General features: G+C 39.3%; 1 protein-coding gene across 3 annotated transcripts in view; it reads left to right on the top strand.

Annotated features, from left to right (window-relative positions):
* Csgalnact2 (chondroitin sulfate N-acetylgalactosaminyltransferase 2) overlaps nucleotides 1-18,008 on the top strand; it is a 31,659-nt gene extending 13,651 nt beyond the window's left edge. For all 3 annotated transcript variants that reach the window (XM_055604312.1, XM_055604311.1, XM_055604310.1), the window contains 5 exons: nucleotides 1,700-1,801; nucleotides 3,782-3,960; nucleotides 5,053-5,147; nucleotides 11,871-11,952; nucleotides 15,880-18,008. In XM_055604312.1, the coding sequence (XP_055460287.1) occupies nucleotides 1,700-1,801; nucleotides 3,782-3,960; nucleotides 5,053-5,147; nucleotides 11,871-11,952; nucleotides 15,880-16,172 (751 nt within the window). In that variant the 3' untranslated portion in view covers nucleotides 16,173-18,008. The remainder of the gene's footprint in view (nucleotides 1-1,699; nucleotides 1,802-3,781; nucleotides 3,961-5,052; nucleotides 5,148-11,870; nucleotides 11,953-15,879) is intronic.
* Nucleotides 18,009-19,724: the final 1,716 nt, after the last annotated feature.

Below are 19,724 nucleotides of genomic sequence, written 5' to 3'. Positions count from 1 at the left end.
TGTGTGTACCTTCATATATATGTACACCACTTGTGTACAGTGCCCATTGAGGCCAGGGAAGGTACTAGGTCCCCAAGAACTGCAGTTATAAGTGGTTGTGAGCTTCCACGTAGACACTGGGAACCAAATCTAGGCCCTATGCTAAAGCAAGCGGCGACCTTAACCACTGAGCATTACTCCAACTCCAATAAGTTGAATTTCTAAAAGCTGACTCTTTTAGTTTTGCTTTGTTATTTCGAGCAGAGTTTTTCTGTGCAGCCTTGGCTATCCTGGAACTCACTCTCTAGACCAGGCTGGCCCCAGACTCACAGAGATTCACCTGCCTCTGCCTTCGTAGTGCTAGGATTACAGGCATGTGCCACTGAGCCTGGCTGCCTTTTTCTTTTCTTTTCTTTTTAAATTTATTTTACATTGCTGTCATATCCCCTTCCCTCCTCTCCTCCCAGTCTCACCCTCCCTCCTTTCCTATTTCCCTTATCCTCCCTCTCCTACTCCACAGAGAAGGGGAGCACCTCCCCACCCCAGCTCTAAAGTCACATCAGGACTGAGCACATCCACCTCGCCAGGGGACAGTGATTGAAAAGCAGGCAAAGAAGTCCCTGTCAGAGTCAGCCTCTGAAGCCTAGTTTATGTACAGTAAAAAATCCATATAGTCTATAAAGATAATGTAAAGGATATTTAAGGTTAGTCATATTAATGACCTTTGACAAATGTGTACACTCACAAACCACTGCCTCAACAAAAATCCAGAATATTGCCCTCTTCCAGTAAAATTTCTTGAGAGCAATTTGAATTTCAAGATTGAAATAAACTTAAAAATGCAAACATTCAACTAAAAGTAAAACATTCCATTTTGGGAAGCAGAATACTTATGTCTGTCTTTATGGCATAAAGTTATATTTTAAAATGCTAAGTGTTAACATGTGTTAGAAGAACCATTTAAGGAAAATGCTGCTCTTTGTTTCAATTTAACAATTGCCATGTTTTAATTGTTTTGATATACTAGTTTTAGTTGTTTATGAGCCTAATCTTTTCTTTCGTATTTTAAAGTTAGTTAACTCTCTTCTGTGGTAGAATATCCAGAAGTCATACTTCCAAATGAATTTTGTCTGTTTGAAATAGCTCCCATGAGATATGATTTCCTACAGCTTTTTTAAATTGCCTTTCTTGGCTTTGCTCTGAAAGGCTACATTTTCCTCTTTAGTAAGTAGCATGCATGATGGTATCTACTTCTTGATGACAGGTAATCACCACTGTATCAGCAGCACTGACACATTTTTTGAGTTGTTCCATTTGAGAACAGTCTCTTGATCTGAGACATTTATTTATTTATTTATTCATTTATTCATTTAGTTAGTTAGTTCTGAACTGATTGGACATACTTCCTTGAATAGTTTTTAATTTACTACTAAAATCAGTCCTACTGCAGTTGTTTCAAAAATGTTTTGAAACATGGCAGTAAAGTAGCATGGCTCTTAGAGGGCTTGTTTTCACTGACACACAGACTTTGTGCCTTTGCTGTAATACCTCCCACAATTGAATGGTATCATCTCTTTAATATTTTGCTTATATTGCACGTGATTTCATTGTATTGATAGAGTCTTACTCATTTTCTTGCCAAAACTTCATGTGGTTGACTTCTGAATGAGTGATGCCTGCTTTGTTTTCCGTAACAAACTTTATTTTTCAATTCTGCTAGAGATGTTTGTATTCATCAAGACAAGAGGATTCATCTCACAGTTGTGTATTTTGGGAAAGAAGGACTATCTAAAGTCAAGTCTATCCTAGAATCTGTCGCAAGGTTGGTGAGCCAAAACACACTGAAGTCCTTAATGCTAAGTGTAAAAGTGTATAAGAAAAGTGAGACTTTCAGATAGTTAGTGTTAGTAATTTTAAATAACTGCTGTTTTAAGATCTGGCAGAGGGGCTGGGGAGAGAACCCGGTTGGTAAAGTGCTCTGCACAGTGCTGAGGATTGAGCTTGAGTCCCCAGAGCCCATGGAAAGCTGGGCGTGGTGGCATGCGTGTATAAGCCCAGTGTTCTTAGGGCAAGATGGGAGGCAGAGACAGGAAAACTCTGAGGAAGTTCACAAACCAGCTGAAGTGTTCAGTGACAACACAGAGACCCTGTCTCCATATAGAAGGAAAGAGTAGCACCCAGGATTGTTCTCTGACATTTACATGCACGGACGTACCTACGCACACGGTGTGCACTTACATATACATGCATACACATCATACATATACACACATCACACGCACACAAAGTTGTCTGAGCATGTATATGTGGATGCTTCCCTTAATCGCTCAGCAGACAGCCTGGGTGAGCAGGCATTCTGTGAGCCATCAATTTGCCTACTTCCTGTATTCTTGCAGGTTCTGTTCACTTTCCTGAATCTCCCATCTGCTTTGATACCATCTGAACTTCGCTCACCTTTCTTCCCTCCTGTATACCATGCTTCTGCTCTCTCCTGAAAATAATGCTTATATTTTCTTTATCTTTATAACTGGCCACCCAGTTTTGCAGTTCCCAATAGACACTATTTGTTTCTGTTTTTCTACAGCCAAACTTAAGAGAAAAGTAGTTCTGTAACTAAATAGCCAATCCAGTACCTGGCACATAGAAAATGTTAAAATATTTGAATAAATGAACTAGTAATTCCTTAATAATGTTGTGGGCTCTGCTGTTAAAAGGCCAAAGTCTGGAGTATCAGGATAGTGTGGCAATACTTTCTTACTTACCTCTTTGCTTCTGAGAATTATTTGAAATGAATTTTCTACTTGCCACTGGCTTTGGGATTCTGTCAAAAGACTTTGTAATTAAAGTTCCCCATCTGACATTCAGCTTCTATAGGCACAGGCAGTTTCTTCCCAGAACCACTGTTTGTTCATTCAGCAAATATTTATTGAACTACTACTCTGTGAGGGCCAATGTGTCAGTCATAGTGATGAACACAAAACCTATGTTGATGGAGTGGAGAGATGCCCAAATACACATGTCCCACAATACTAAAGAAGACAGCTGAAGAAGAGTGGATAGAGATTAGAGAGCCTACTTCCCATGTGGTGTCAGGGAGGAGCCCTGAGACAGAGGAACATTTGTGTGAGGAACTGAAAGAGGCTAGAAGAGCACTTCGGATATCATTTGCATAGAATGCATTACTAGTACGAGAAAGTATGGCTATTTTTTCATGTATCTATGTTTCTTCCAATGTGCTTTTTTAAGATCTCAAACAGCAGTGCCGCTTTTTAATTCAGGCCATTAGCATGTTGCTTCAAATGTGGGCATTCGGTGAGTGCTCCTGGTAATGAACAATGTTGTGCCAGCAATTCAACTGGCCTGCCCTCGGGGGCCTTTGGGGTCCTGATAAAGTCCTGTGTTACCACCCGCATCACCACCTGCTTCCTTTGTCATCACCTGGGCCAGGTGCTTCAGCTATAGCCCTCCCACTCCTCCTCCCTTCTGTTTCTTTCTCTTCCCTCCTCTCTGACTTTTTTCTCTCCCTCCCCCACCATGCTCCTCTTTCTTCTTTCCTCTAACTCCTCTCCCCTTTCCCTTCCCCAAATAAATCTCTTTGTATTTAGATCTGTTGAATGTTGGCATTTTAAAATATATCCTAACACAAACACATGGAGTTGAATATTTCCTTTCCCTGTGTGAATATATAACCAACATAATAAGTTATTTGAATATAAAATATATGTTGTAAGTTCTGTTGTAGAAAGGACATTGTCAGACTTCAAATGGGACTCACTAGCTCTTGTATTTGCTTTCCTCACAGTGAGTCTGATTTTCACAATTACACCTTGGTCTCACTAAATGAAGAATTTAATCGTGGACGAGGACTAAATGTGGGTGCCCGAGCCTGGGACAAGGGAGAGGTCTTGATGTTTTTCTGTGATGTTGATATATATTTCTCAGCTGAATTCCTTAACAGCTGCCGGTTAAATGCTGAGCCAGGTGAGTAAAACACTGTTACACGAGCTGATCGTGGTCCAATATTGAGTCACATTAATTTGAGGAAAAACAAGTTTTTATTAAACCTTGGGCTGTTTTTAAAAGTTATATTAGGCATAAGTTAATTGAAACACTGAGTAGTAAATTGAAACTTTGACCCTCTGATTTCAAATTCTTTGTTTTCTTGGAGTCAAATTCCAGTAGTGCTTTCTGAAGAAGGGTAAAGAAATGCAGAGGTTGGGATGATCTCAGTGGTGGAATGCATACCTATCTTATGTAAAACCGTAAAGTGTGTGTGTGGAGGAAGGATATACAAAAGAAGGCAAGTCTGGGAATTGATGGCAGCTCAGATCAGAAGAGTTACACAGATGCTGTAGAGAGGAGACTTAGAAGTTCTTAGTCTCAGGAGGATAGTGTGTCTACACACACGAACTCATGCATACACCTTACACAGGCATGTAGTATTTGGTCTCCAGATTATGCATTTAAAGTGATTTATGGTACATTGCTTTACATTGTAGATACAAAACAAATCTGTAAATTTATAAATGTGAAAAAAAAAAATGAAGAGGCTGCCATTACTTGACCATTACATAGCAAGGGTTTCTCTACTGAGGGGAAATGACCTAATGAGCTGGTAAGGTCCTTGAGTGCCATGAGTTTGAATGACAAAGTCTTCCTCTCAACTTTCCCAGATCTTGATTTAAATCTGTCTGCAGTTCTGTCTTATTATTTTTTTTATATCTATGCATAGTACAATTTTCTGTGTACTTACTGTTTTTAATGACTGTTTGAAGAAGAATAACAGAAATGTCTGAGTGTCTTGTCAGTGGCTAATTTATATCTGTTACTGTTGCCTGGATGAAAACAAAGAGTGATGAAACAGCTCACCTACTGAGTAACCAAGGAAACACCTTTGGGTTCCTCTAGTTTCTGTTTGACCTGTAATGTGTTATCAAATAAACAGTAGCATTCTGTAACTTGAATATTGATAAAATTGTCACAGTGATAAAAAGATAAAGTCTGTGTGTGTGTGTGTAGTAATAAAAACTAGTCCTTCATTTGAGTGAGATAAGCATATATTTTTATTTATAGGTAAAAAGGTGTTTTATCCTGTGGTGTTCAGTCTTTACAATCCTGCCATTGTATATGCCAACCAGGATGTGCCACCCCCTGTGGAGCAGCAGCTGGTGAGACTTTTTATCTTTGGTTATGAAAAGCTCAATGATTTCTTTTTCTAGTTTTCTTTATCTTTGTTGTACAAGTAGAAATAAAGTTTCAGTTAAAAAAAATTAGCTGTTTTGAACAGTTCTATAAGCTCTTTTGCATTTTTGCCCCCAGCAAAAGGCTTTCATTTCTATAAGTGATGGTGGCAGCAGAAAACACTTAACTTCAAGGAAGACCCTCCTGTTCCTGAATGTATGACTATACAGTCACATTTCTGCCAACTTATTTTAGTAATACTGAAACTAATATCAATGTTTAAACTCCACTAACTAGAAATTAAAGAATAACTATCAGGAAATAGTATGCTATAGGAAATGATATAGGAAGTCATAAAAGGCAAATTGCATGACTTAAGGGCTACAGTTATTACCTAAGCTATACTTAAAGTAAGCTTATTGTTTGAAATAATATGGTTCACAGAGATGTTACAAAGCTGGCACATAGTGTTCCTGCATTCATTTGCCAGGCTTCTCAGAGTTAGTACTGTATGTTCCCTTTCCTCTATGTGCAGGCCAGTGTTGTTTAGGAATATGTATACAAATAGGACCAAAGTGGCAAAATGATCACTCACATCTACCTTAATCTGATACCACAAATCACTTGATCTATTGAGTATTTAAAGTGCTATAAAAATAAGCAGTAACCACATATAATAGAAAAATGAGTTAAAAGTAGACAACAATTTACTAATTAATCAGTCAACTTTACTAGGAGTAAAGGAGCTTTGTGAAATTCCTTTTTTAAAAAATTACAGCCATGCAAGTGAGGCTAGTGGGAATGTAGGCCAGCTTTCTGGGTTCAGGTTTAAACATACTCATCTCTGCTCTCAGTAATACCTACTCCTGGGATCTCTGCTGAGCAGACAATCAGAGCCATTATAAACTGACAACATTAAGCACAAGCAAAACTCTAATAAGAAATTTACTAGTACTTACTATAGTGAGTATTATATATCAAGAGGAAGGCATGAAATATAAATAAAGTAAGTATCAAAGTGTGAGTATAGAGGAAAATGGACATATGGGTATATTTCCAGATGACTTGTTATTGTTGTTGTATTGGAATTTTTTTTCCTTTTTCCTTTCTTCCCTCCTTCCCTTTCTTTCTTTCTTTTTGAGACAAGGTCTTACTAGATAGCCCAGGGCTGTCCCTGAACTCATTGTCTACCCCAAGCTGGCCTCAGACTTAAGCTTCAGTCTTCCAAGTACTGGGCATCACTAGTATGTACCACCGTGCCCAGAGAGATGCCATTATAATAACAGCTAATGTTTATGTATTCTCTCCTATGTGAATGGTACTGTTCCATTTGTCCTGTGTGCTCTGTGTGTTAGCTCATTTAATCCTCCTGACAACCTTGGTGATAGGTGCTTTCATGACCCCTTCTGACAGGTGAGAACACAGCTGTGCTCCTGTTGTATCTGGTGAACTGACCAGATTGGGTCCCAGGCAGTGTGCTCCATGGTTACCCTAAGGCACCGCACAGACTGCCTCTGTTACATTGATTCCTGCAGTGTTGAGGGCCTGTTCTATGCCAAGTGCTGTATTTCACTGGGAATATCAGCACCCATTACCCTACCTTGCTCACAAGGATCTTTACTGTGGAAAAAGACAAAAAGTAAAGTCATAATAAACACAATTAAAACAAACCAAGCTGTAAAAACTCAGTAAGTGATTTTCCGTGCTGTGTTCATTCAGAAGGGCGTTTCAGAGATGAGGCTGTTGTCAGCTGTGAGATGGCTGGAAGGAAGCAGTCAAGCAGTGGCTGAGTCTCCTTAGGTGGTGGGGGCACAGTTCTGGGCCAGGCTACATTGAATATGTGGGACCCCTAGATGGAGTCTGCATTGTCTGCTGCCTATGCTAGCATTTAAAGAAGACAAACTGTAACTATGGTAGAGAGCAGCCAGGAGGACTTTAGCAACAGATGGAAGTGGGGGTGTGGTTATAGCTGGGCAAAAGGTGTTAATTGCACAGAAAGTTTAGATATATTTGGACACAGAACTGATAGCTTGTTGGAGCAGATATAGAGACTGAGGAAAAGAAACGTGGAAATAGGAAAGGTCAGTGCTAGCCATGGTGAATATGTGTTACTATATATAGTCAAAAGAGTATTCCGTGTTGCCTGTTACCTTTGTGAACATGGGACTTGGGGGCTAGATATGTAGGTTATGGTTAGGCTACTGGTTCATGTAACAATAAAGCAACGCAGTAAGTATTAATGACTGGGATTAGAAACTAAATTTTAAGAATATAGGATTGTGTTTCAGTAATTATCATAGTATATATAGAATCAGAGTTAGAGTGGGATAGAGATGAGAAGATGGGTAGTTTGCTATCTTTAATACTCTGCTGTAGAGAAATTTTAGTCCAACAACATGGCTACTCTGGCAAGGGATCATATCCAAAGAAGGTCTGTATGATCCAACTGGAATACAGACATACCCTTAGTATACACCTTTAATCCCTCTGGCTGGAATACAGACACACCTTTAGTACACACCTTTAATCCCAACAGTGATGTCAAATTGAGGAACAGACAAAGTGACGAATCAGAGAAAGGTTTGACAGAATGATTCAGAGATAGGATACGCCTGACTGTCAACTGAGGACAGAAAAGAGAAGCTACTTAAGAGCAGAGCAGAGAAAAAGCAAGAAAGTTCATGGAGACAGTACAGTACAGTTTGGGAGTACAGTACAGTTCGGTGCAGTCCAGTTTGTGGAGGTCAGAAGCAGTTTTTCTAAGCAGAACAATTCATTGAAGCAAAGAGAAACCAGTTTGAATCAGTCAGTTGGAGAGGAGTTTTGAGCCAGAACAGCTCAATTGAACCAGCCAGCCAGAATTTAGAAAGAACTAGAAAGAGTGAGCTTATTTAGCAGTAAATCTCAAAGGCTGACAACATTCTAGGCCTAGGAATAGTTAGATAGAAATGCTCTGGCCTCTGCCCAAGCTATGTATTGTAAAGCTTGGGTACAGCTCTCATCTCCTCTTTTCATCTGTGGAAATAAAAACATTTACAGTATTTAATATATAATACATTTATATATTGCTGCATTTTGACTAAAGAGATAGGAATATTAGACTTTAAGCCAGGCATGGTGATGCATGCCTGTAATTTAAGCACTTGATAGGCTAAAACAAGAGGATCTCAAGTTCTAGGCCAGCCTGGGCTCCATAAGAAATTGTATACTAGCCTCAGCTATCATAGTGAGACCCTGAGTCTCTGCACCCTTTCAAAATAAAAGGAATGTTGAAATCTGTCAGTGAAATGATGCTTATATAAATTCACTAATTTATTCACTCAGCATATGAATTGCATGCTAACCATATGCCTGGCATTGATCTGGGTGCTGATTATACTGTAGGAATGACCAGAATCTGGGAAAGTCCTGCTTTTAGGGAGCTTTAAAATTTAGAAGGGGGAAATATGCCCACTTCAGGAAAATAGAAATAGGAAGTTTGTCTTCATCTGTCAATTCCCATCCAAGCAGAGGCTCCAATGAGCTGCATGGTTCATCGTTTTCTGGTCTTTTCTCCTGTTCTGTACAGCAGCATTTCAGACTGTCTACACTCTGGTTACAGTCAGTATTCTCTGCAAACCTCCATCTTATGTTCACTGTTATCTAAGTGGCTCCTGCTCATGGGGCTTGAGCTCAGCTCCACATTACGCTTCTCTGGGTCAGCCCTTCCCCCGGGTTCCATCTGGGGGGATGACACATCATTGACCCCTTATTTAAGACTACAGCCTGATTTCACGGGTGTCAGTTCTCACTCCCTCCATTCAGCTACTTGGACTTAGGTCCATTCTTGTCTTTTTCACCTCCATCCACTTCTTATGCTCTGTCTACACTGGTGCTTTACATCCTTATAATTGTTGCTTCATAACTGACCTCCCTTCTCACCTTTTCTAACCTACTCTCTTTACTCTAGGAAGCAATTTCAAAAATCTGCATTAAGCTTTTCCCCTCCCCAGCTCTTCAGAGAAACTCTACTGCTGTTGGGATAAAACACAAACCATCTGAACAGGCACACAGGGGGTCTCTCAACATGGCCCTGCGTATCCTTTCAGGCCAGAGGTCAGCAGCTATGGTTTGTGGTTAAGTTATCCTTCCTTACTTCACGTGAACTGATTTTTTTCTTTTCTACAACAGGGTATCACTGTGCACATCAGGCTCTGGAACTTACTGTGTAGACCAGGCTGCCTTAAACTCAGAGACGCCTCTGTGTCCCAAGTGCTGGGATTAAAGGTGTGCGCCACCATGTCTGGTATCTTCCTTACTTTATATAGCCCACAAGTTGAGGACTATATTTATAATGTTAGTGGTTTAAAAAAAATTAATATTTCACTGGGTGTGGTGACACACACCTATAATTCCAGCACTGAGGGAGGTGTGGGACAGGTGGATCTCTGTGAGTTCGAGGCCAGCCTGGTCTACAAAGTGAGTCCAGAACAGCCAAGACCACACAGAGAAACTCTGTCTCGAAACCCCAACCCCCCCCCCAAGAAAATTAATATTTTGTCACACATGAAAGCTATCCGAGGTTGAAATTGTAGTGTCCATAATAAAATTTACTGGAGCATGGCCTGCTTGTTTGTTTATCGTCAATGACTTTCCACAGTATAAGAACTGTGACAGACTGTGTTCCTTAGACCCTAGATATTGATTCCGCAGCTTTCTACAAGACACCTTTGTGGAATGTTGGCTGCAGTACCTCTCCTTGAGTCTTACCATCCCTAATCCCTACTGAACTTCTTACCCACAGGCCTTTGTGAAGTGTCTTTAACTTGGTTCCCTTATCAGTCAGATTCTGAACTCTAGCCTCATTTCTGCAGGATGCTGTCTCAGTACTCTGTAGTTTGGATGAGGCACCTTGTTTAGCTCTCCTCACCTTTATGTCCTTACCCAAGCCAGAGACTCAGTGGACCATAAGTAGCTATAGGTACTTTGCAGGCTACTCACTTCCTTTGTCTGCTCTTCTTTGTATTGTTGTCTTACAGAATCCCAACCTAGTTAAGGATGACTGTCACCAAGGCTCCAGGGAGAGGTAGACTGCAGTCCCGAGCCACATATGTTCTGCCTTAGATGTATGATGCCAGGCCTTGGCTCCTGAACTGCCTTGGAGCCTTGCATCCTACCTTCTTACCACTCTTTGTCTTTGGGACCATGCTGATCACTACTGTCCCTCCCAGAAACGTTCACCTTCCGTTTACTTTGTTTTCTGTTTCATTTGGAAAAGATAAACATCCAGTTTTTCATTCTCCTCCCAAGAGCTTTGTCATCCTTCCTGCCCCAGCCTCCATCCATTCCCAGGGGAAGAACTGCCCCATAGGAGTGACCATAGGAACAACTTCCTGAGACCACCCTGTCCTTTTGTGGTAACTAGAGCTGCTCCATCCATCTTTACAAGGACTCTTTTAGCCATTCGTCATCACTCTAACGCTAACATTTTGCCTCTTCTAAATCACCCTCGGGCCTTGCTTACTGTGCTCTTGCCATAGTCCTCGCCTTTCTTTGTTGAGCACTCTTAAACAGCTCTGTGGGTGCTGCTCCCTTGGCTTGCAGTGGTCTCTCCCAGGTCCCTGCTCAAAGTCTTCCTTCCTCAAAGAATTGTTATTGTAAGAACCTATTACACAGAATAGGCTTTTCCTCTGCTATGCTTTCCCCTGTCTTGGAATATGGCACCACCTTTTTGAAATGATTATTGGTTTGCTATTTTCCCACAAATCCCTGATTTTATGTTTCTCTGCTTGGACTTCAGCAGCAAGAACTTTATTTTAATATTGGTTTTCCTAGTAGCAGAAAAGGATTTGGTAGTTCCAGGCTTCTCTATGACCCTCCACCAGTTGTTGGCAAACTCTCTGTAAAGAGCAAATGGGAGATATCTTAGTCTTTCCCAGCCAGGTGGTCCAGTTGTAACTACACTGCTCTCTGCCCTGTGTTGGGGAGGCCCCATATATCTTTGTCATGATGAAATTGTTTACAAAGCAGATGTCTGGCCAGAGTTAGCCCAGGGATGTAGTTTGTGGACCCCTTGCTTATGCCACGTAAACAGAGCAAGTTGTCTTTTCTACAGACCCTCTCATGTGAGTAAGAGGACCTTTGGTTTCTGCTGTGCCAAACAACTCTCCCTTTTTAGGTTGTTGGTGTGAATTCTGTCTTAATACCTGTTCACAAACAGCTTACACTGAGTGGGGTGAAACTATCTCACAGCTACAAAGTACCCATGGCCTGCTGAGAAGCCACAGTGACAGTTTCCTAAAAACTTGCAATCTCTATGGAACCAGATAATTACTAAAACAAAACTACTGAGGAGGCCCGGGAAATGGGTGCTGACACCCCCCCAAAAAAGGTGTGTGTAGATCGTGGTACATCGTGGTATATATACAGTGAACTCTTGTCCTCCTATCCTAAGTCCAGTGAAGTCTCTGTACAGGGCTTAGGTTCAGTTAAATTGCAAGTGATAAAAATCCTGTGCTCACGCAGATTAGGATATTCATTTTTTTGTAAGGATTTAACAGCATAAGTACATATGGTCTTTTATCAGTCACAGAAATGACAGGAAAATTTTTTTGTAAAATGGTTAATTATTGATTATTTACTTATTTAATATTGATTAAATATTGTTTAATTATAGCGTAAAAGTTCTAGTTATTAAAGATTAAATTGAATTTTTTCTTCTTTATCACAAGGTTCATAAAAAGGATTCTGGTTTTTGGAGAGATTTTGGCTTTGGGATGACTTGTCAATATCAATCAGATTTCCTGGCTGTTGGTAGGTATCCATTACATCAAAGGATAGAACTTTGCCTTTATTCTAGGCCTTATGGCATTTTCCCAAAAGTTACCAGATTTGACTACTTTGCGTTAAATTGTAAGAATTTATATCTGAAATATGAAAAGTAAAGCAAAGTTGATAATTAATGTCTTAGATTATAAAAATGAGGTTATAAAGGTAGAAACTATTTCTACTCGTTCCTTTAAAAACAAACAAGCCAAAGAAAGCGCTTAACTGCTAAGTTACTGTGTTTACAGTTGTTTGGAACACTCTTCCAGAACTCTCTAGAGCTTCACTGTTGTGCCACTAGGTGTTACAGCCACAAATAATCTTGGAGCATCTAGTTAAAGGCTTTTTCTTTTTCATTTAGAGATGAAGCCCTTTTTAGTTTTCTGTTAGTACTATGCAGAATCCCAGTATTAAGACAAAAGGGAGGAGGATCTCTGAAGTGGGAGATAGAAACTGAGAATCACTAAACCCAAAGAATCAGTAAAGGTCTGGCTTAATCTGCCTCAGTTTCACAAAAAGTAAAGTGTAGCTGGGTGATGGTGGTACATGCCTTTAATCCCAGAACTCCGGAGGCAGAGGCCAGCCTGGTCTACAGAGCTAGTTCCAGAAAAGCCAGGGCCACACAGAGAAACCCTGTCTGGAAAAATAAAAATAAAAAGAAAGGATGGTTTGGTAAAGAGAATCCTATAGCTCCAGATTATTTAGTGTCTCCATTTCCATAACAGAGTAGAAGCCCCAGCCTTGCCAGGCCACAGAGGAGAACAGTACAGCCAGTCCCGATAAGCTAGGGTCAGATGAAAGGGGAGGAGGACCTCCCCTATCTGTGGACTTGGAGAGGGCCATGGAAGGAGATGAGGGAGGGAAGGTGGTTTAGGAGGGAATGAGGGAGGGGGCTACTGCTGGGATACAAAGTGAATAGACTGTAATTAATATAAAAAGTAAAAATTTAATAAAAAAAAAAAGTAGTAGAAGTCACAGGATTTATCTCATGATGTTCTTAGCCCATATTAAATTCACTTCTATAATTAGTCATTATCTACCTTGTCTATTTATCATTATAACATTTGAATAATGGAAAAGCAAGAAGTAATGATAAAATTAATGCCATTTTCATGATTTTTTACATATTAAATTGTAAGCACTTACTATCTTTCAAAAACAGATTTTTGTACACTGTAACAATATTGTGAATATTTTGAGTAGTATATTATGAATGTTTATAGCTCACCTGTAAAATTTACCAACTTGAAATAGTTACCTAAGTTGTATAGTTATCACCAATAAATTTAGACTGTTATCACCCTTAAACCTCATGTCCATTAGCAATTACTCTTCATTTCCCATCATCTTCCTCACTCCCAAACTCCTTAATCTATTCCTATTGATTTTCCTCTTCTGAGCACTTAAGATGATTACAGTTGGACATCCCATGGCCTTTTATCACTAATTTCTTTCACTCATCATGGTCATGTTTTCAAGGTTTAGCTGTGTGCCATGTATTAGGCACTTCATTGTTTATATAGCCTAATAATGTTCTACCGTATGATTATAAAACATGTTTTCTGTCAGCAGATAGCTATTTGGGTTCTGTTTTTAGGCTACTATGAGAATTTCTGCTGTGAACATTTGAATTTGAATATTTGTGTATACACTTTTGTGTGGACATAAATTTTTCATTCTTTCTATGGTAGAATTGCTGAGTTATTAGTGCCATGCTTCATCTTAAATTTCAGCTTGAAGGGATTTAGAATCATCAGAGAAATAAACCTCTGGGTGTGTCTGTGAGGGATTATCTAGATTGAATAAATTTAGGTGGGAAGACCCACACTAAATTTGGGCCATGCCACTAGAGGTAAAATTCCCTGCTGTGAAGACCCTTGTGGCTGGACCCATGGAGTCCCTGACTCGCACTTGTCCAGCAGCTCAGGAACTGTAGGTCTTGTCCAAGTACTGGTTCCTGGAGACATTTCTTCTGTAGGAACTAGTGATTCTGTGTGTCTGCCTGTCTCTCCTCATTTCACCCTGTGACCTTACTTCAGAAGGATGTAAGAGAAATGGTTGATTTTTCAGTTTGTTCAGCTTCTTAGCTGTTGGGAGTGAGTGATGATTTCTAAGCTTCTTAAATGTCACCCTTATGGAGTTCCCTCTGCATTTAGTTTAAGCATCTGTACTCTTTAATATTTGAGTAGCACATTCGTGTTTGTAAGGAAGAAAAGCAGAGCTGTACCACATTCAGCATTTAGTACAGATATGACTGTTTAAACTTTATAGAGATGCTAGGTGTGAATAGGAAATTAAATCACATAGCATAATTTGAAAGGAGACATAACTTGGAGGCCTAGATCTTAAATAATTTTTGTTTTTAAGACTATTTTCTAACTGTTGAAAAATTCAAATACTTTTTGTTCTCTTTGTTTTAAAGTCAGTTCTTTAGCTTGAACCCAATTTAAGAATTATGTCCATTTCATTGTCACCCACTGCAGTTAGCCTCTGTTCTTACTACTTCATCAGAGATGTGCTAATAAGACTGTAATAGGACTATAATTCTGCCATGCCCACTGGCATGCTCTCTTTCTTTAAATTATTCAGTGCTGGGGACTGGACCTGGCTACACACCCATGCACAGCCTTTGTTTGCTTTTTTTGTTTGTTTGTTTGTTTGTTTGTTTGCTGTTGATGTTTTGAGACAGGCTCTTATAGCTCAGACTGGCCTCAGACCTAAGAGCCCCCTACCTCTGCCTCATGAGTGCTGTGCTATAGGTGTGTACTACCATGCCCGGTATTCTTCCGTTTGTGTTTTGCTTTTTTGTTTTTCCTTTTTGTAAATTCCTAATTGAGTAACACACAATTTCTTCCTTGAGTGCCTTCTTGAATTAGCTACTATCTTGGCATATTTCCAGAGTTTTCTTTCTTGCCTGAGTTCATGTCTCAGCCTCTTTACCTTCTCTGCCTGTGTTTAACCTCTAAAGCTTGGTATGTGTTAGTATTTAAACCTAGGCCTTCTTTTTCTTCTGAACCCCTTCAGCAATTCCAGTTCATTCCTATGGCTTCAAACCATATGTTGCTAAAATTTCTTCTCTAAGGAAGATGTAAATAATGTCTCCCCTTCCTCCAAAGATCCCAAGGATAATTCAAGGTATGATCTACCAGTTCACTCCAATGAATTTATAAGGCTTTCAAACCATGGGGGTTACAGGCAGGAGCATGGGTGATCTTAAAACAGCCACATGGGAAGGTCTGCACCCAGCATGGGTAAAGATTCCCATGACCAAGGGGATGGTGCTCCCTCCCTAGTCCTTCCTGCACTATGTACGTCTCAGCCCTCCCAGAAGCCATATGCAATTAGGACAGACTTGCATTTTCACACAGGTGGATCCTGCAGTGAGGGCCCTGCTCCTCCTCTAAGGGAAGGTCAGTAGACAGCAAGTCCAGCTGCAGTGATGTTTTACCAACAGGCACAGCTGAATTCGTGTAGATGATGGCAGTGTGGCCCAGAGAGCTGGCCTGTATAACACCACCTATGCAACCCAGTCTTAAACTTCCATCTCCAGTTTGTCCATTTCTTGTGTTTTCCCCTATGGAAAGTTTTCTGTATCCCAGAAAATCTTGTTTCTTGAAGGATAGAAAAATATGCTAATGGTGGGGTCATGATTTGTATTTCCTTCTCCTTTGACTCTCTGTAGAACTTCATATTCTCAAATATTTATTGTGGCAGCGATATTCTCAGCAGCTGATATTGAGCTCTCATAGTCTAAATCTCAGCTGTTAATGGATTTCCAAGTTCATGAACTTACCCAGTGTGGTGTTGTCTTTGTTCTGTACCATGCCATCTCATTCAAAGCAGAACATTTACTGCTAAGATACTTGTTTATGCTCTGGCTGGCAGACACTTACAGTGTCAGTTTTGTGCCTGCAGGTGGATTCGACATGGAAGTAAAAGGCTGGGGTGGAGAAGATGTTCATCTTTACCGAAAATACTTACATGGTGATCTTATTGTGATTCGGACTCCAGTTCCTGGTCTTTTCCACCTCTGGCATGAGAAACACTGTGCAGATGAGCTGACTCCTGAGCAGTACCGAATGTGCATCCAGTCCAAGGCCATGAACGAGGCCTCTCACTCCCACCTGGGAATGATGGTCTTCAGGGAGGAGATAGAGATGCATCTTCGCAAACAGGCATACAGAACAAACAGCGAGGCTGCTGGGTGACAATCATCAGCACGTGAGAGTCGGAACTACAGACCAGCACTGTTTACTCAGCCTTAATTCCAATTCCAGATTCTGTGCCTCTTCCAGAGAAAAACTTATTTTTCATGTTCTTTCTGAATTTTTTTTTTTTGTAGTTCAATTTGATGTAAAAAGAAGAGAGGTTTTTTTGATGCAAAGCCTGCACTGTGAGAGTGCTATAGTATGAAACGGTTGGCAAAATGAAATTTGGTATTTGTTCCTAAAATAGTTTGAATTAGGTTCTGCCTGTGTTCTGACTGGTCCTGGGTGTGTGCGAGGCTGATGTTGGGTTGGTCAGCACATTCCTGGGGGGCAGACCATTGGTTGGTCATGATGTTCAAACAGATGTCACCTGCTGACTGCTAAGTCAGTCATCCAGCTTCAGCCTTTAAATGAGAGCTTTCTCTGATCACATGTAGAATATTTTTCTTACAGAGAATAATTAAATGACATATCTGAAATCTACAGTCCATCACAAAGGCATAAATCAAAGCCCCTTCTTGATGCTTTACCTCTGAATATCTGTTTTTAAGCAAATGGATGCAATATATATAGTTTAGAATTTATGGTTTGATTATAAATAAAATATATTATTATGTAATCATGTTCAAGATGCATAGTCAAAGTTGCAGTAGATTGTTTTGAATAGTTTATTAAATTGGAACACAGGAAAATAACTGGGAACATCTTTTTATATAAGCCAGATGCTTCCTAAAGAGGCATAGAAAACATGAACGTTACAGCATGGTTTTGTATGGCTTTGTTTTGCACTGTCTTGTTTAGCATGGGTACATATATATTTATTTTCTTGTATGTTAGTATTTGCCACAACTGTGTTTGCATCTGTATTATACTTTCAGTTGAAAGAGTTTCATTGAAAAAATTTAATGTGTTATATATAAGAAGATCACTCTTGATTTGAGAAAAGGGAAGGAAAAGTAATCTGATAAAAGTATGAATTATGGAGTATTTAAAAAATTACATACAGATTAAATGTTATTTTAATTGAAGTGTAAATTATATTAATGAGGCAAGGTGAGTAAGAAATTATGTTTCGATAGAACTGTACTATAATATTTATCACATGTGGATATTTTATCATTGGGCCATTTACTAGATCCAGAATGGAGAGGAAGTAAAAGGCATGCATAATTTTTTTAACCCTTGACTTTTAAAAGGGACCTACTATTTGTATATAACCCATGAAAACGCAGAGAAAGTCTTTTTTTTTTTTTAAGTAAATCATACCGTCTCAAATGTTACAAATGCCAAATTTCTAGGTGCTAGAGTGAGTTCAATTTAATAATAACTTAATTGCTGAGGGTTCTGGCAGGGGTAGTGTTGAGGTGTTTTTTAAGATGTATAAAGTGCTTCCTTCAGAATAAGCAAAGCCAGCGTCTCCTTTGTCCACAGTTATTTATTGTGAAGACCAGTGAACGTGGCATTTAAAATTAGGGTACTAAATGGTTTACAAAGATGGTTACAGCTTGGTTTTGAGATAATCAAATGATTTTTACTTTAACTCCTATTTTTTAAATACTAGCTTTTATTTGAAAATGGAAGCTAAGTAATGAAAGCATTACTATATTTTTTACACTAAGTGGTACCAATAAAGTATTTTGTTACCAAAAGTTAAATGAAAATGTGGTAAATTAATTTCTTTCTAATTTAAAGTAGTGTAAGTTCAAAAAGGTACACTACGCAATTGTGACATTACAAAAGAATGAAGCAAACACCAGTGCACAGCGCCGGTAGTCTAGCACCAGTGACTGGCCCCTTTGTGCCCTTTCTAGTACACACATCCTCACTCTTTTTGACACAGTAACTCTGGTTTTTGTGATAATTTGTCACATGTTTTTCTTCAGAGTTTTTCAACTCTGTATATCTCTAGTGTTTACTTTTGTCTGGTTTTGAATAATGTTCTTATTTCATTATATGATTTTTAACTTTCATAAGGTGTTATGGTCTTAAAGTTCACCCAATTTTAATATCCACTTATTCATTTTTATTATTAAGCAGTTTTCATGAATATATTATGATATTGATTTTTTTGTGGTGCTTCCAGGGTTTTTTCATTATATTGTTGCTTAGCTTTTGGTTGTTTATGATTTTTATTGTTTTCTTTTGCTATTACAAGCAGTGGTATCATGACCATTACTGTACACTCTTGTAAGGGTGCCAGAATGTCTGTAGGTAGGAGTAAAATTTCTGTATCATTAGTTGCATCTGTATTGAACTTGCTTTCCAAAGGAGACCACCTTACAGCCCGAGGCGGAGTTTACTTTGTGTCCCTGGCAGTACTTAATTGTACCACATCTGAAAACAATACTCCTCAGATTATTCTATAAAGTAGAAAAGGAAGAATCTCCTCGAATTTTTTTTTCTCACAAAGCCATATTACCTTAATACCCAGGCCAGACAACGATCCTACCGCCATCACTCCAAAAAATTAATTGTAGGCCAATCTCCCAGATGAACATAGATGCAAATTTTCTCAATAAAAGACTTGCAAACTAATTCAAAAAGACCATTCAGAGTGATCAACCCAACCTTGTCCTAGAGATGCAGAGGTCGTTCAGCATAAGAAATAAGAACATCAAGTGGGAGTTTATGAAATCAAAACGCCTCTACTGCAAAGTTAGCTGTTAGCTGACTGACAAGGCACTCTACAGAATGGGAAAAATTCTTTTCCAGATATATAGATATACATAGATATACATAGATATATGACAGAGTATTAATGTTTATTATATACAAGGAACTCAAAAAACTAAACACCATTAATAACCTCATTTTTTTAAAGTGGACTGTGGAACTAAGTTCTTGGAAGAACAGATGTCTAAGAAATGTTCTTTAAAGTGTTACCCATCAATCCTCATTTAGAAAGACAGATGGGATGTGCATTGAACGTATGACAGGAGTCTACTGAGCGCATTTGAAAGACTCTAACTAGCAGTGTTTTCAAAGCAAAGACTCATGACCAAACCTTTGGCAGAGTACAGGGAATCATAAGAAAGAAGGGGAGTTAGTCTGATGAGGAAAGGATAGGAGCTCCACAAGGACCAAATGTATCTGGGCACAGGGTCTTTTCTGAGACTGATATTCAACCAAGGACCATGTATGGATATAACCTAGAACCTCAGCTCAGATGTAGCCTGTGGTAACTCAGTAACCAATTGGTTTCCCATAGTGAGGGGAACAAGGACTATTTCTAACAGGAACTCAATGACTGGCTCTTTGGCCTCTCCACCCCCCAAGGGAGGAGCAGTCCTGTTTGGCCACAGAGGAGAGCTTTGCAGCCAGTCCTGAAGATACCTGATAAAACAGGATCAGATGAATGGGGAGGAGGTCCCCCCTATCAGTGGACTTGGAAAAGGGGCACGTTGGAGATGAGGGAGGGAGGGAGGGACTGGGAGGGAATGAGGGACACGGCTGGGATACAGAGTTAATAAAATGTAACTGATAAGAAAAAAATAAAAAGAAAGCAAAATAAATAAATAAATAAATAAATAAATAAATAAATAAATAAATAAA

The sequence above is a fragment of the Psammomys obesus genome, unplaced genomic scaffold (assembly GCF_907164565.1).
Source record: "Psammomys obesus unplaced genomic scaffold, mPsaObe1.curated_primary_1811, whole genome shotgun sequence".
In the NCBI taxonomy this organism is placed as follows: domain Eukaryota; kingdom Metazoa; phylum Chordata; class Mammalia; order Rodentia; family Muridae; genus Psammomys; species Psammomys obesus.
The sequence above is the reverse complement of the archived record's forward strand: the minus strand, read 5'-3'. Positions and strand labels throughout refer to the sequence as shown.